Source organism: Melozone crissalis, unplaced genomic scaffold, assembly GCF_028551555.1.
Source record: "Melozone crissalis strain CALT ecotype California unplaced genomic scaffold, PUWL_Pcris_2 ptg000004l_1, whole genome shotgun sequence".
NCBI classification, from domain to species: Eukaryota; Metazoa; Chordata; class Aves; order Passeriformes; family Passerellidae; genus Melozone; species Melozone crissalis.
Window position 1 is genome coordinate 27,988,539 of NW_026535782.1, and position 17,739 is coordinate 28,006,277.

At 43.0% G+C, this 17,739-nt stretch overlaps 1 protein-coding gene across 1 annotated transcript in view; it reads left to right on the top strand.

The window, feature by feature from the left end:
* The first annotated feature begins 12,388 nt into the window (after window positions 1-12,388).
* TRHDE (thyrotropin releasing hormone degrading enzyme) overlaps window positions 12,389-17,739 on the top strand; it is a 202,624-nt gene continuing 197,273 nt past the window's right edge. The window contains exon 1 of the mRNA XM_054271588.1: window positions 12,389-13,582. Within this exon, the coding sequence (XP_054127563.1) occupies window positions 12,765-13,582 (818 nt within the window). The 5' untranslated portion in view covers window positions 12,389-12,764. The remainder of the gene's footprint in view (window positions 13,583-17,739) is intronic.

Here is a 17,739-nt window from a genome sequence, read left to right on the forward strand (position 1 = left end):
TACAAGTTACAAAGAATGTTTGCAAACATTATAGTTAATGTGCACACCTTATCAACATACATTGATTTTATACACATCCTTTAATTTAAATAGCTTTGATTTTCTGTCTGGAAGACAAAAGAGAACATTAATGGCCATCGCTTACTGAATTTACAGAGTTGTGCATTAGCTCCTCTAAAATGATCTTGTGTTTGTTATGCTTTACACATTAATATTTAAAAGAATATTACAAATGCTGGTAACCTGAGTCATGTAGACATTATAGAAATAAATTGCATATTTGATATTAATTTACCCTGTTACTTTATATCATCCTCCATAAGATAGTACACCTCTTGCAAAGATACCAATAGCAATCTCTGTGTGCCAGTTTATTACCTGTAGAGATATCATTATTCCCCTGTGACAGCAAAGTCAAATTCAAGGCATTTTTCATAAACTAGGAAAAATTACCTTTCCAGTGACATATGACACAACCTTCAACTACTAAATGAATCCAAGAAAAATTCTCTTGTGGGAAAAGACCTTGCATATGATTTGTCAGCCTTAAAAATATTTCTTGAGGAAGTTAATTTGGAAAGACTTTACAACTGAGCACTGTTTTCTATTTATATTTAATCTGTACTCTGCTGTGATGCATTTCAGAACCAAAACTATGGAATGAAAATTTGCTTTGCTAAATTTTAGCTGTACAAAGACTGTTAGGCCTCATGGTGAAATCTGAGACCTTATTGGCAATCTCACATAAAAACTGTATTTATAAATGTCATGTCAGGATTTTCAGTACTGAGGTGTTCCAAGAGATTGATGCTGTGATGAGGAGCCTGAGGAATGGAGACTAAAACCGAGGCAAGATGTCTGGGGATTGACAAGGGAGTTAAAGTAGAATGAAGTGGTTGAAGCAAAAAGCATCAGTTTTGGAGAGGAGGGGAGGACAGAAGGATATTCATAAAAGAACACATTCTTTCCAAACTCTCACACAGATTTAACCTTTTTGCTATTGCTGAAAATGTTTCTGTAAAGCTGATTGGCACCTGGGCTCCTTAGTGCTGGCTCATATGCAGGATGCTAACCCAGAGATGCTACTGCACCCACAGTTTCTGAGATGGAGTAGGTACACTGTGCCTGCCCAAAGCCCAAGGAAGGGTTAATGGTTTAATTACCTCCTCTAGCTGAGATCAAGCTGAGGATCTGAACCAGCTGCTGTAAGAGACAGCTGCCTGGGCATTATGGAGCAGCAAATGGTGAAGCTGCAGGCTGCCCTGGAGGCTTCAGAGATACAGGCTGACAGGAGTGGTAGAAAAAGCTATGTGGAGAGAAAAACTGCCAAGCAGGGAGATAGGAAGATGCAACAGAAGAAGGAGAGGTAGGGAAGGGTGATCTGCTATTGCTTGCTCTAAAGCTGTCAGGAAAGAGCATCTCTGGACGTCCCACCTGAATGGCCTAGGGTGTTTGAAGTTAAAGCAAGGGCTCATAACTGAGTTTGCAAGCCCTTGTACACGGTCACAGGGTGGTGCTCTTATGATTGGGTAGGGTGGCATGGAATGGGGATGCTTGTCTTTGCTGCAAGCATGTACAGCAGGCTTCTGCTGTCTTGGTGGAGATTCAGCTGTACAATACAGCTCAGTGCTGTGCAGAGACCCTGAGGCTACCTCTGACAGCAGCACTGTGTGACAACTTTGTCCTGCTTGCTCTTTCACAGGTGATCTTGCTGGAAAACACGTTGGAGCAGTCTGAACAGCACAGTGTTTAAAACAGCTAAACCTCTTAACCCCAGCTGGATCACAGCTCTTCCAGGTGATGCTGTGCTATATAGATAGAGTAAAAATATTGCAAAAGCAAGGCTCTGGGGTTTGCTGAAATAGGGTGACACTACTAGTCTTCTCTATCCTGCAGACTTGGAAAATTAAGTTTGCCGTCTGCATATTCATATAATCTTAGAATTGGAATTTCCTGGGGTCTGAAGAACTTACACTTCAAATAAAACCATGGGAAATTACTTATGTACGTAACTTTTCAAAAGCAAATTGAGCAGCTTTTTTAGGAAGGGAGCTACATGAAAATTGTCTCAGGAGGGGGGCAGGCTAGAAGGCCACATCCCTGCAAAACTGGGGTATGTATTCTGTCACTGTCTGACTCGAACCTGGCTATATGTGAGCACAGCTGCCAGTGAGAAGGTCAGAGTGCACCCAGCTGGGGCTGAAGGGCATCATGCTTGGTGTGTTTGGCAGGAGACTGACCTGGCAGAAGCATAGCTTGTGGTGTATGCCTGTTCTTTCTGATAAAGCAGAAGCTGAAACCCCTCATAAGAAATGGAACTCAGTTCTATTAAGTACTTCCTGAAAATTACAGAAGGACTTACGATGTTGCAGTCCTGGGTATCCCACTACTTTTTCTTTAGACTACTTGTTTTGTGCCATTACTCTCACTCCCACCATTTAAACATCATTGATACTTTTTCAGAATGCCAGGATTTCAAGTCTGTAACCCCCCCACCCCAAACATATATTCATATCTCATTTTTAAGCATGCAGCCATTTCTCAGTACAGTAAGTGCAATGTTCCAACAGGCAGGTTGCCAGTCTGTCTCCTAGTGCTGGTAATTATGTAGAAGCACCTGGTACTCATAGTCTGGGGTTTGGGGAGGAAAAATGGGGAAAAAGTGATACGAACTTGTGCATGGTGGAGTCATGCAGAGATGGCTCTCTCTGTAGCTGTATCCTCTTCTACTGCTGAAATGTGAGCACAGGGTGAAAGCTCTCTCCCTTGCTGTGTGCCATTCTTTGCTCAACCTCATTGTAACTCCTTTCCTTCCTCCTGTCTTCTCAGTAGAGAAGCATTTTCCCATTGGTGTTTTGCAGTGGGTGGCTGTTCAACTCACAGAGAATTTTGGAACATGATCAGCTATTCCAGACGTTGCTATTTCAGTGTTTCCATGGGGTGCAGCATCTAGGCACCATACAGTCATCAATAGCTCTTTTCCTCAAAAGCTTTTCCAGAGTTTGGAGGGGTGAAGATAGCAAAGAGGCTATAGAAAAAGGCTGTGGCTGTATTCAGAAGTCAGCTGCTGAGTTTTCTCCAGTCTGGGCTAGAGAACCAGCTGTTGGACCATCCTTTCTATTGCTTGACCTTAACTTACTGTGTTTGAATTTATGTAAGGCTCAGAGAAACTGCTGGACACCCACCTACTTGTTGGTAGGGGAGTTTACTGGGCTTTTCATGCTTGGGAAGTTTCCTTAAACTTCAATGCCTGCTGTGGCATATGCTTCTGTGAACATCCTTAGTCTCTTTCCATCTAAGAAATAGCTATATCTGATCATGGGAAACTACATTTTCTTCTGTGTTATATTTTTTGTCATTTGTTCTGATCATGTGTTTTAAGGATGATACCTAATGTCAGTAAAACCCAAGGCTACTATTTAAAATAACCCCTCTCCTTACCAGAAAGATTACCTGATATGTGATTGCTTGATTAAATTGAAGAGATTTTCAGGGAGGAATTATTTTTCTTTATAAGCCTGTATTTTAGTAAGAAAGAATGCAAAGGAGCTGGCTAGATAAAAACCAGAATCTGCAAGCTTCGAGTGGTTTTAATGCAGAACAAAATGAGGGCCTATAATGTACAAAAAATTATTTTTCTTGTAGCTTCCAAAACTGTCAGCATTGGGAAAAGTAACAAAAAGGATAAATGAAAGTAACAAAAAGGGCTCTTTAAAAATTAGAAGCACCAGAAACATTCTCCCTGCTCCTTTCAAGAAGACAGACTGACCATAATTTCACTGTCCACAGTTGTCCAAGTAATGAATGAGGAGAGTTTGAGCTGTTCTGTAAGGTGAGGGGACAGCTAAGTCACTAGTGTTGTATTAAACAATGCCTATTGTGACCACAGTCCAGCTAAGTTTTCATCTGAATGTCCTTTGCAGTACATATCCACTGACACTTTTAATTTTTATAAATGCATTTTAATTTCTGTGTTTTATCAGCAGAATGAAAAGCTGGTGTGTGCAAATCCACACTGAATTTAGGCAAGTATGCTATGATGCTGTATCTGATCATTCATCTTCTCCAAAAGTGGGATTAGTGGGAGTTTACAATTATCTAGCTTTACTTCTCTTGAAAAGGTGTTGCAAAATTAATGTCACTAAGATACAAAACCATTTTTCTTGTGGCAAAAATCACACAAGTCAGAGTTTGCCACTTACATTTTCCAGGGTAAGTTTGATGATTATCCTTTAAATGAACATTGATTTTTTTTCTGTAGATCCCATTATTTTCAATCCAGAGAGATTGTTCTGTCTTCTTGCATACCTATTATAAATGAATAGCAAACATTTTCACCATAAATTATTGGGTTTTTTTATTAAAAAAAGAGATGACCTAAACTCTTAAACCAAACCTCCCCATTCCCTATGATGTGCTGAATGCCAGATCCAGACTATTCTTAGTGCAGGAGATATTTCTGTGCTTTTATAACTGGCTGACCCACAAGGTGGCACTAAAGAGAAAAGTGACAACTTGGCTAATAAAAAGTGAAAACCAAAGGCAAAATACCATATGCTGAATCAATATTATTTTAATTAGGAGCATAGTTCCTTTATTGTCAGTTAAATTTTATTTTCTGAAAAGCCTTAAAGCTATACAGCAGCAAGGATGGTTCATTGCCCCCATCCCACATCAAAAGTTAAGTTTTTAAAAGAATGAGCAAGACAGAGGCTGTCTGCTTATCACAGCTCCAGAATCTTAAGGTGATTGTGATCAAAATGTAGTTTAATTAATTTTCTTCTCTAGGGAATAAGGAATTCAAATGAATTACAACCTGAAAACTTTTGAGTCATTAGTCATATTGGTAAGAGGTATGATATCAGGAATTGTGTATTGCCTGCAATGTAAATGCATTTTCTTCTGGAATGTTTTGATTGTTTAATTTTTGTGGCTTTGTTGTTAAGTGCTCTGGTCTTACCTCATAAGCAAATTATTTGAAGTATTGGGTTCTGTGATCAGGAATTATATACCAACAGGGGTTAAATTTTGCCACTTTGATGACGAAAATGAATCTGCACCAAAACCATCTTATTAGTAAAACTCTTTTTGAGATCCAAGTTTTACGTGAGTAGTTAGATTAGCACTTTTCTAACAAGAAAGTAGGAGCCATGACTGCTGTAGACTACTCTGTAGAATGCTGATGTGAAGCTTATAAAATAATGAAAAAGTTATATCTGAGTCAATTTTAGACCTTTAAAACCAGACTAGTTATAATATTTTGAATTTTCCTGAGATGCGTGCCTATGGTATCAGCACTACTATGGGCGATAGGGGGCAGGAGTTTACTTGCAGAAACAAACTCAAAATAGTACTAATGCATTAAGAAGAAAATCCTTAAACTATTATGAAGTACTTTTCTCTGAATTGAGCAGAGTTACAGAATACCTGGTAGTGGGCTCTGAGGCCCATGAAATGATCAGATATATTGGTAATGTATTTTGATCCTTAATGAAATTGCAACTTTACAACCACCCTGGAAATCAGGAGTCACCTATATGTAGTTTGAAAGGCTTGAATCTAGAATTATTACTAAGTAGGATATTTTAAAGTATTTAAAATGTTGGTTAAATTATCAGTGCTGCTGCTGCTGCATTTAGAATAGTTTTATCACTACAAGTAGTTACTTATTTTGTTTTTGGTTTCATTTTTTAAAAATCAATAACTGGTATTCTACATTCAAAGACCTTGTTTGATTCATTCACATTATTCATTTTGTGAGAAAATTGAATCATCTAATCCTCAGGATCCCAGTAAAATCAAACTCAGAATAATTTGGGCTAAAAAGAGCAAACAATCTTGCCCAGTCACTGAACTCATCTTCCCTTTCATAATTTGTGTCCCCTGTTTATGACTCTTCTTCTGCACTTGCTCCATTTTAAAGGCCAACCAAAAGAAAGTCATGTTCTGGAAGGTACCAAAGTGCTTTCTTGGAATGAATTATAAAATCACAGCAACCATAAACACACTGACTTTTTTCCTTGCAGTCCTTATTCAGAGAAAATTTGTGATAAATCAGCATTTAGAATGAGGGATCTCACAATGCTTCTGTTTGTAGATGCTGGTGATTGTTCTAGCAGATCATTCTTCCTGAAGGACTATTGTGGGCTGATCTTCCTCAGCTGTAAAATTTTGGCCACATTTCTGAAAATATTGCCTATTTTATGCTTATGCTGGACATTTGGCAAATCAAAGATCTCTAAGGTATTTAGATTGTGAAGATCAAGGGAGGTGATCATTGAAGGCTGAGGTGAGCATCAGTGCACATATCCTTTCTCAGGGAGCTCATAGCAGGATACGTAAGATTATAGTGGAGCTGACAAAATACGTTCATATTCTCATATAATGTCTACTAGACACAAATATGGGGCCTGAGGCAGGCGATGGTAAAGCACAAGTATTCTTGCATAAGGTGGGACTATCTAGATAAGCTGAATCAGGAGACCCACAAGGAAATATCCCTATTTTTGCCTTGTAAAATGGAAATGGGACATAGAAAGAAACAAAAGAGCATATTATGTTTATAATTACTGTAATGTTACAAAATGTCTTGAAATCCAATTCCAGAAGTGTGAATATTTATTGTAGAGTTTAAAGGATGAAGAGATTATCCACAGATGTTTTTAAAAATGGGGATTAGTCTAAATTTTAATGGAAGTAAACCCTTGCCTTGCCCACTACAATGTTCCTTGTATTTTTAATGAAAAAGGTTCAGTAGATAAGACACAATCTAGACATGTAAATGTTGGTTCTTAACACAATCTGGAGTTTCCACAAATAATTCTTCTTGTCCCCCTGAGACTAACTTCTTACTACTAATTGATTCCAATTAGCCAGTTTTAAGTGTAATTATTCAGTGAAAGAAACAAACACTATTATATCTATGCTCTACATTCCACTACTAAAACCATGGCATTATTGAACTTGTGGAATTGAAATGGTTCATGCTTGGAAAAAAGGTATCTTCAAGAAGCTATGTTTAAAAACACTGAGGAAAAAACCCCTTATAGATAAGTTGGAATATACTTTAACTAAAATTTGCTAGTGGAGAATGAGGACACTTATTTTCCTTCTTAAATTACTGCTGTAATTAAGAAAAAGAAATGGAAGGAAGAAAAAGAAAAATCTGATTAGATGTGGATAAATATGAAAACAGAATATCTGGGGAAAAGAATACATTTCATTCACACAAATTGAAAATTTAAAATATTTAAGTCTCATATGAAAGTAGATACTCTAGTCCTAAAACTTGAGAAAGAAAATGCTGACTTTTGAAAAATGAAAAAGTATTATGACTTTGGAGGGTAGGACTGAGTAGTTTAAAAGGACTGGAATATAAAGAAAGTAAATTCCCCAACAAAGGGTGGCGATGGTATGATTTCAAGGCACAAGGCGAATGGAAAGCAGCAGGTGGTCACTGGGGCCTGGTGGTGCCCAGACAATGCTCTATTGATGCTCTCTGATGCTCCTTCCAGCTCCAGAGGTGACAGGAAAGCAAGAGGTGATGATAAGAGAAAAAAGGAGTGGAAGAGAAGGATCGAGATTACTACAGAGCCTCTGTCCTGTGGCAAGCTTCTATCTTCTCACTCCATAGGACCTTGCCCACAGCACCAAGCCCCTTCCTCATGCATCTACTCCTTTAAAAAAAGGAAACATAAAACTTGTCCATGATAAAGCCATACCTAGACATCTGGACATCTCTAGCTATAAACTAAACATAAATAGTGCTTACTGTCAATGAGCTCAAGTAAGAAAGGTCATTTATACAGATGACATGAGGGTGAAGGAGCAGAAAACAATGGAAAACATGTTCCTTTTCTTGGGATGTTTAAGCCAGCACAAATCACCGTGTGTCAGCTTGTTTTACAATCCAGTGTTTTCACTTTTAATTAGAAAGTCTTTCCCTTAGCATTTTTCTTAGCAGCAATTTTTAAACTAAACAGAAGGTGTATTCCCCAGTGCCATATGTTAAACCTGACATGTTACTGAAAATGTCTTTTGGAAAAAACAAAGCAAAACAAAACCAACTAAAAAACCACTAAATATAGGACCACTGTCCCACTCCACTCTCTTTGGCCTACTTGTAAGCCTCAAGAGCACACAGCTATCCCATTAAGCAGTATCAATTCTTTGAGGAATTAGTCATAACTGAAAAGTCAGTGGATGATAGACTGATAATTTCCTCTTTTGCTTCACTGGAAACCTGTGTGGCTGGAAACAGTCATCCCCCACTTGGTCTTGTAAGTAACAGCTAGACAGAAGCTGTGTCTGTGGGGAGTGAGTAGTTCATAACACTCTGAGGGGTCACCTTGTTGATGTTTTTTTGCCAGTATATTAGTAGGGTATGAAGTGTAGTCCATTTTAGAACTTAAACAGGAGGGATTAAGACCTATGGGTATCCTTGACTTTAAAGTACGCAAGGAGAATCCAGCTATGACCAGAGAAATGCCTGACTGAGGCTGAAAGGGTCAGCGGAGCACTGACTGATAGGGGCTGATGCAGTCTTTTTTCCCCTGTAATTTTTCCCAATATAAATTGTTGATTTTGGGCTTTGCATAGAAGGACATTTTCTGAACCTCCTTTTTTTTTTTTTTTTTTTTTTTTGTGAGTAGTGTCAGTATGATAAAGTCTGTCTGTAAACTTCTGCTATATACAGATGAATGAAGGATGGATCACTTGGATTAAAAAGCAGCCATATTTAGGCAGACTCAGAAAAATATAATGTGCCAATCTTTGGGTTGGATGAACTGTACCCAACTGCATGATATACAATGAAGTTACTCATTTATAGTGCTTTTCTTCCAAGACTGTAAAGCACCAGTGTGAATACTGAGAGGTGTTGTGTGCAATCTTAATGTAACATAAACTACAGCTTTATGTGGGTCCCTCATCAGCTCTTTGGGAGCCATGCTATAAGCTGGTACAGAATTGGAAATTGTGCTATCTGAAGTTTATCCATGTTTCTTCTGATACTTGTCTAGGTAGGGCCATCTCCATAGAAATTGAGTTAAGGTGAGACATTCTCTTTTATTTTGTATGAATACCTGAAAACCCAGGCTATAAGCTCATAAAATGAGATTGCATACAAGAGGTTGATGGCCTAGGGGAAGTTTTGAACAACAGGAAGTCAATATCAGGACTTTGCTGGAAAAAATGAACCATGATCTGGTATATTTTCAAACAGCCTATGCAGAAAGAACAAAGGAGTCGCAAGCTTCAGAGGCAAAATGCATGAAATCCATGTCTATGTTTATAACCGTGGACAGATGAAAAAACAAGAATTTTTCCCAGATGTACACACAAGTTTTTTTGGGAGCCGCATGCCTTTGTATTTTCTTCAGCAAAATGGCTATATGTAACAGTCTGTACACTAAACTACTTGCAGAGAGCAGCATTTGAGAACAAATTACCAAGTTAATACCTTCTTTGACCTGTATCTGGTCAAGCTATATTTTAGAAACCTGTCATTACTAATATGAAGAAGAGGTTAATCTGGTAATATGAAGTTTCAGAATGATGGATGAGTTAAGGCTCATGAGCTATTTAACACAATACCTAGCTGCACCTTCTTATTGTAAGTCTCCAGACTGACAAGCCCAAAGAGGAGGGGTCACAAACTTCTCAATATTTTCTTTCTGCAATGATGAAATTTGGAGGTGAATCTAGACAGCCTTAATTCCCACCACTCATGCCTTGTGCCAGTTTTTGGAGTGCTATTCCAACTTGGCTTAAAAGGAATCAGCCTCATGGCTCTTCATAAGGATGCAACTTAAACCTTTTACATACGCTCTCTCATACTGACCCTACAATTTATAGCCTATTATTGTTGAAGCTAAATTGCACGACTGACTCCCTTGGCAGGGCTTGGAAGATTTCAGCCTGGAGAGTTATGTATTTGTTATCTGTACATCAAGATGGCCGGAATCATGCTCCTGTGTTCTCATACACACACACACTTGTATCTTCCTCTCTAAAAGTGGCAGACCTGGTTAGCCCAACTACCTGCTACTCACTGCTTTTCTGAAAAGGCTTCACAAAAACCTTAACCCGTGAAACTTGTAACTATTGAACTGTACTTAATTGAAATTATTAAAAGTCAGAAATGTTTATAAATAGGACATAATGTACTACTTTATTCCAGGTTACTTCTACTCTTGAATTACATCTTTGCCTGAACATCTCCCTGCACTGCTGACAAGAACAAACATAACTGAAAGTGCAGTTCAGAGAGCGACAGAGGAAAACACTGCCTATTTTACTAATGCCTGATACTGACAGCCTGCACACAAAATCTTAAAAGCACTCAGGCACTTCCTTTTGTGCCCACTTTTAAAGGGTTTAATGAAACATATAGAAACTGACATTTTAAACCTGTAGCTTTGGATGTTATTTTGCCATGTCAGTTTCTTCTTTTTTTTTCCAAACCACATAGCAATAGTTTTCTACCTTTCTGCTTCACACTTCAGTCAACAAATAATGAAGGCTCTTTTCAGATAATAAAATGTTTCTGTTCTTTGACCTGTTCTAACAGGTGGGCAGCCAAATATCACCACAGGAAATACAGGGCAACACTCATTATTGAGCAAAATCTTAGGCCTCCTAGGACATAGAAACACAATGAGAAAGTGTATCAACATACCTCTAATTAAAATTTGTTAAGATTAAAAACCTTTTTTAGACTGTGCTGCAAGATAAAAATAAAGGCTCATTTCTTTCCAGAGACAGTAGACCTGAATACAATCCTTCTATAGGAATATATAAGGAAGCTAGCAAACTCCTTATACTGAAACTGGTAATCCTTAATCTGGTTTAAGTGTCAATAAATGATCATTTGTATTCTGCAACAGTATGCAAAGTGATGTAACGCTTCTTGAAGATGTCGAAGATTCAGGACAAAGAAAGATTAGGCATTTCCTCTTGAAGTAAAATGGCTAATATATCACATTTAATGAAACTCTTCAGATTTACTTTGCTTATGAAAGAAGTGCAGGACTTGATTTTTTGTTCTTTTCTCTTCACTATGGAAAGTAAGGCATTTATCCTGTGAATTGTTATGTATGCATTTAACTTGATGTACAGCATATATTCCCATAGATTCCACAGGACTGAATGCCAAAGATAGACACATCTGTGACTGCTTACAAGATTGCAGCTGAAGAGCTTCAAAAGAGAAAATGAACAGAGATAGTTTTTGAAGTATGCAAGCAAAATAAGGGGAACAGAGATGCTCTCAGACATTGATCTAGATCCTTGCTGTTTAATATATTAATTCTGTGTGTTTGCAGATCCTATGTACAAAAGTTTGGGTGCAATTGGAAAAAGTAGGCTGATTCGGCTTTCCAGACAGGGACTCACTCCTAGGGGTACTCAAGCCAAGTGTTGCTGTATTATCGCAGGCAGCATTTAACACATCTTTAAATCCCTCCAGCTGAGGGGTGGAGGTTCAGCACTGACAACAAGGAGAGCAAGAGAGAAAGTCCTGGGGCCGCGGAGTTACGGCAGGGGGATTTCTGAAAGTACCAGCCAACGCTTACGGCACGATTTTTTCCCGGGCATATTAATCCCATCGATTTAAGTAGGAGTATTTATCCTTTTCTGAGCTCCATCCTCACGTTAGTATGACAGCACTATTGTCGTTCAAACACGTAGTCGGCGGCTCTTTATTAAGTCTCTATAAATATGGCACAGTAAGGGCATTCAATATTTATGTGGAGAGCACACGCATTCGCGTGTAATCCCGGGCAGTCCTGCGGCTCGGAGGCTTTGCAGCCTCCCCACTCCCGGCGCAGCCTGGCCCTCGCCCTCCGCCCGCCCCGGCCGGGGCTCCCTCCGCCGCCTCAGCGACCTCCCCCGGAGCCGCCGCGTGTGACACACCGGAGAAAAGCCTCCCTCGTCCCCGCGTCGCCCCCGCCTCCCGCCCCCGCCCGCTCCCCCGGGGCGCCGCCGTCACCGCCGGCAGCCGGAGCAGCCGCTGAAGCCGAGGGGCGGCGGGGCTTGCCCGCCTCTCCCCCCTTCCCATCCTTTCCCTTCCCTTCCCTCGCCTCTCCCCGGTGCCTATATATAGCCGCCTCTGCTCGAGCCAGCCGGGAGATTGCTCTGTACCTGCAGGAGACAGGAAAGAGAAAATAAGAGAAGCGACTCTCAGGAGCCTGACCCGCTATCAGGAAGAGGAGGACGGGCCCGGCCCGCGCCGCTGTCCGGCGCCACCGCCCCCGGTGCCGGGCGAGCCCCGCTGGGACGGGCCGACCTGCGCGGCGGCGCCCCGGGGGCGCGCATGGCTCGGGCGCTGCCGGGGCCGGGCGAGGAGCCCGACCCCGGCCTCGGCGGCTCGGGACGCGGGGGAAAGAGAGCTCCCTGCGGACGGCGGCGCTAGCAGGGGGCCGGGGCGGCAGAGCCCTCCCCCCTGGCGCCGAGGTGCGCTCGGCGGCATGTGCTGAAGTGCCCCGCAGAAGCCGCACAAGTTGCCAGCGCGCCGTGGCCCGGCGGCCGGACGGCGGGGAGCGCCCGCCGCCTCTTGCCTGACCCGACCCGACCTCGTCCCGTTCCCCTCCCTGAGGGCTGCTCCAACGCGGGGCTCCCGGCGGCCAGGGTGATGCGGCTCGTTGGGAAGTGAGAGACCGTGCGTCCCACGCGGGCCGAGGGCCCCTTGCCTCGGAGTCTCCCATGCTGTCGAGGCCCCCTCGGGTGGCGGCGGCCCCGCGGGAGGCGGGGGCGGCGCTGCCGTGATGGCCCTGGAGGAGAAGCGTGAGAAGCGCCCGCCCGTCACCCCCATGATGATCGAGGAGGAGGCCGCCTTGCGGAACGGCAGCCGGGGGCTGCCGCCGGGACCTTGGGCCGAGGCGGCGGGGCCAAGACCCCGCACCACGGAGCGGCACATCGCCGTGCACAAGCGCCTGGTGCTGGGCTTCGCTGTCTCCATCCTAGCGCTGCTGGCAGTGACCATGATTGCCGTGCTGCTCAGCGTCCGCTTCGAGGAGTGCGGCGCCGCCGCCGACGGTCCGCCGCGGGCCGGCGGCAACGGGAGCCTCTCGGGGGTAGCCCGGCAGCCGCACGGTGCGGGGCAACCCCCCGGCCGGCCGGAGGAGGATGCGCGGGGCGGAGAAGCGGCGGAGGAAGAGGAGGAGGAGGAGGAGGAGGAGGAGTGGCAGCGGCGGCGGGAGCTGCCGCCCTGGGCCCGGCCGCGGCTGCCGCGGCACCTGCGGCCGCTGCACTACAACCTGATGCTGACCGCCTTCATGGAGAACTTCACCTTCAGCGGGGAGGTGAACGTGCAGCTGGAGGTGCGTAACGCCAGCCGCTACATCGTGCTGCACGCCCACCGCATGCACATCGAGGCGGTCCGCGTGGCCGAGGACAAGCTGGCCGGCGGAGTGCGGGTGGCCCGCACCTTCTTCTACCCCCAGACCCAGGTGTTCGTCGTGGTCCTCAACCGGAGCCTGGAGGTGCAGAAAAGTTACAACCTTAAGATCATCTACAACGCCCTCATCGAGAACGAGCTGCTGGGCTTTTTCCGCAGCTCCTACGTCCTCCACGGCGAGCGAAGGTAGCGGACGGGCCGCGTCGCCTCAAACCCAACTCTGTCCGAAGTTGGCGGCCCCCGCGCCAACTTCGGCTAGGGCGGCGCTAGGACCCGGCGGCCGCGGCGCCGCCAGGCGGGTGATGCCGCTGACTCCGCGCTGCTCGGCCCCGGCGGCCCCGCCGAAGGATGCGGGGCTCGGCCGGCTGCCCGGGCGGGGGAACGGCCGCCAAGGCCGGCCGGTTGCTGAGCGCAGGCCAGGCCTCGCATCCCCCCGCCACCTCTGTCAGGTCATCTCCGTAGCGCTCGGCTGTCAGAGCAGAGATGCGGGCGTTCTCGGGGACCGCGAGCCCTTGCTCGCTCCAAGCCACCGGCCGGTGTCGTGAGCCAGCCGTGAGAGCGGCTGCAGGGCGGCCGAGGCTGCGGGACTGCGCGGGAGCGAGCGGGGGCGGGCGGAGCTGCCGCGGGGCGGTGCGGGCTGGGCCGTGCGGAGGCCGGGCCGGGGTTAGCCGGGGCCGCCGCCGGTGAGCGGAGCGCTCCGCCTGCACCCTGCACGCCCCGCCTGCGCGGGCAGGGCTGCGGGGAGCGGCCGCGGGGCGGGAGATGGCCCGGCGCAGCTTGGGGACGGACGGTGGCAAGGAGCAAACTTGCGAGGGTGCCGCCAGTGGGGCAGAACGTCCGCTAGGTCCTTGTCAAGGCAGAGGCTCCGGGTCTGTTTCACACAAAGACACTGTGTTCGGCTGCCGTGTGCCCTGGTATGACAGAGCCTCGTCAGGTTACAAATAGCAGCGTGTAGGGCAGCGAGACTTCTGTTTTGCTTTTATTCTGTTTGGTAAAGCAAAAAACGTGATGGGATGAGTTTTCACATACGCTGAATGCGTTTACAGTACAGCTGGGTCGCGGCAGATTTATACCCCGTGACCCGACAAACCTGCTTCATTTGCGGGCAGAGCAAGATTCAGACTTGATCTGTATTTACTCACGTAGTTAAAGCCCCTTGGGTCCTTGTCTGGGCCCTTGTTCTGGTGGGCAGGGTTACTGTGGAGGGCTCCGTTCAGTTACAGAGGCTTTCTTTTTAAAGAAGGTGTTTTCTCACCACATTGAGGCTTTGTAATGGAAAAGAAAGGCAAGGATGGACTTCTTGATAGTTCTGGCATGGTTTATAATTTTGGAATTGGATTCTTTTTAAGCTGTCCTTTCTTGAAATATCTGTGCAGTGACAGGTTTTCTTTTCCTGAATCTTAGTGTTTTAGATTGTGGAAACAATTTAAATGAAACAAAGATTTTATAGTTGGTAGAACCGGGCAAAAATATTAAGACATGAAAAGCATCCTCACCAACTCAATTAAGTCAAAAGCCCTTTTATTAAAACATATTTTCATTACTATGATTACTGACAATTTTCAAAAGCCTGATATTAGAACCTCAAGCAGGATTGAAATTAAGTTTTTGCAATTTGTCATCAGAGTGAAGTAAAAAGGAAATTTGAAAAAGCACAGTTGTAAGAAAAGATGCAGATAAAATGCCTTTTGTCACAGTTGACTGAATGGTTGGGGTAATAGGGAGTTCTTACAAACCTCTATTGAAATGGGCAAATGAGAAAACAAAATACTGTTAACAGCAGGGGGTATAATTCACTTTACAAATCTGAGAAGTTATTTAAGCAGTTATTATTCTCGTGTACTTTGACTTTGTGTAGGAATAATTGAACTGTCAAATAGGTGTGGCAGTGACATTTCTCCAGAGCTACTGTACTACACTTCAATACTGATCCCCTAGTTGAGATTTAGAAACCATCACCAACAGAAAAAAGGTCTATTCACTGCTTCAATCATCAGGATAGTTTAAGACACAGAGTGGAAGGTGATGGTAAAATGTTTTTCGCAGTGCTCCGTGTGTAAGTTTTCAGATATAAATTACTTTGTTTTTAATACACTTAAGTATAGTCATGGGCAAATTACTTACCTTACATAAGGTAGCATTGCTATATTGAAATCAGTGGCATGTTTTTCCTTTACACCAGCTCACTGATATTTCCTTCAGTAAAACAATTTTATAACTGTAGTCATTGCTTGGTTGTAGTTTAAGGTGTTAAATAGAAAAAGTGTTTTTCCTTTTCATCTGTCAGAGGCTTAATGACTCAGTGAATAATACCCATTCTAAACCAGGGAACTTTTTTGATCAGAGAGTGCTCTTACAGTAACAATTTGCATTCCGATTAATAAACCATTTTTTAATATGATACATATAACTGTTTTTAGTCCTCAAACACAGACAGCTTCTGTTATGATAGACAGACAGACTTGCATGCTCTGGGAGACCTTGCTGTTCCAGCAGGGCTTTGATTTTTTGACAACTTTGTATTCAATTAAAGTACATCAGCCTCATTGGAGTAGTACTTGCTGTAAAAGGGTCCAAACCATCATTTTTCACTTTTGTTGTACATGAGGAGCAAATAACTGCTGGGAGGCACCAGAAACATATTAATGCCTTCACTTTATGATTTTTTTCCCCAAAAGTTAGTTTCTCTGGCCTTCACAGGTGAATGTTGTAAATCAGCCTGAAAGGTAAAAGCGCTGTTCAAGTGTTTATTTTTGGACTGAAATCTTTCTTACTGTACTTGAAATGTAAAATGCAAGTGATATGCTACAAATTTACTTTGCATTATGTGCTAGAATTTACTGACAATAATCAACAGCAATATAATACAGAGCTACAGGAGGAGTATGCAGGCATAATATAAATGAACATCAAAGTTTGGAAGTGAAAAGGAAAAAAATTCTTATATCATGCAGAGAAAACAAAGACGTATTCTTTAATCTTCTAACAACTAAGATGTCAGAATAGGTTATTGAGGAAACACATCTTCCTTTAATAGACAAGATAGAGTTAAAACACCTGCAAGTTACTGCCATGGGTATTCTGAGGAGACCGTGTGAGCCCATCATGCCCTTAAGTGTACAACCTTTTGTGGTGGTGGTTTTTTGGCAACAGGAGGTAAGAGTGTTGGTACCCAGAGAGCTGTGTAAAGGGAAGGATGAAATAGTCAAACTGCCCTTCACTTTTGGCACGCTGTAGAAGTCTGCTTGTTTTACTTGAACACAGATTGAAATAGATAAATAATGTTTTAGGTTTAGCTTGTTTGTTTTCTTTAAATGGTTAGGGGTTTTTTTTAAAGCAGTTTTAAGATTTTGTTTGTTTTGCTTTGTGGCGCAACAAGCAAATCGATGTTTGATAGTAATGCACATGTTGTAGATATCACTATTATTGGTAGTTGGTGTATTTTTAGTATGAAATATTGACTGCTCTGTGTTTGCCCAGTTATGTCTATGTGGATATATCTGTCTCTCTGCGAAAACACAGAAGATGAATAGTTTACCAGGGTTTATTAGCCTGATGAAGGGATTGTTTCAGTGGCCTAATATGTATTAAAAGATGGCTGATAAGGTCTCTGAGAAGTGGGGTGAAGATGTGGAGAGAGGGCACGGGAAAGCTTCCTTATTTAGAGGGTATCACAGTATGACCAATATTTCCTAAGTACGCATTTACGTGTGTGTCGGAGCTCATTAAAATCGTTAATTGCAGAGGAAAGTTCATCATTCTCGCTTTGTTAATAACAGGCCAGTACAGTTTTCCGTGCTCACTTGAAGCCTCTGTTGATGTCTGTAGCTGTTTAGAGTGTGCCTAGAATGCAGAATCAGGTCCACTTGAAATACTTTGCATAGAAATTAAGTTGCTTTGCTTCATTTAATTGGCTGATTTGGCTTTGTTGCAGTAGTACAAATCCATTGATATGGGAGTTTTTTGGATTAACACTGAGATATCTGGCACTAACTTTTTACTTTAGATTTAGCAGTCTTATCCAAAATGCTGGTTTTAATAATCCATGTTTTTTCATGAGGCAAGGAAAATGTGAATACCTTCAATAATTATTAGCCAAAAAAGGCTTTTTATTTTAGAAAGAAGACCAATGGTAACTGCTTCAGTGGTGGAAAATTTTTTCAAGTTTTAAAAAAGTTATCCTGATTGAAAACATATATCTAGTTCTATCAGGCACTCTAACAAGAAAAAGGTGTAATGTTTCAATAAAATTATTTCTTCATTGCCTCCAAAATATGTGTAAAATCCAAAAAGTTTTAAAAAAAGTTAATGATACTTTTTTTTTCCCTATGGAGTGCCTATGT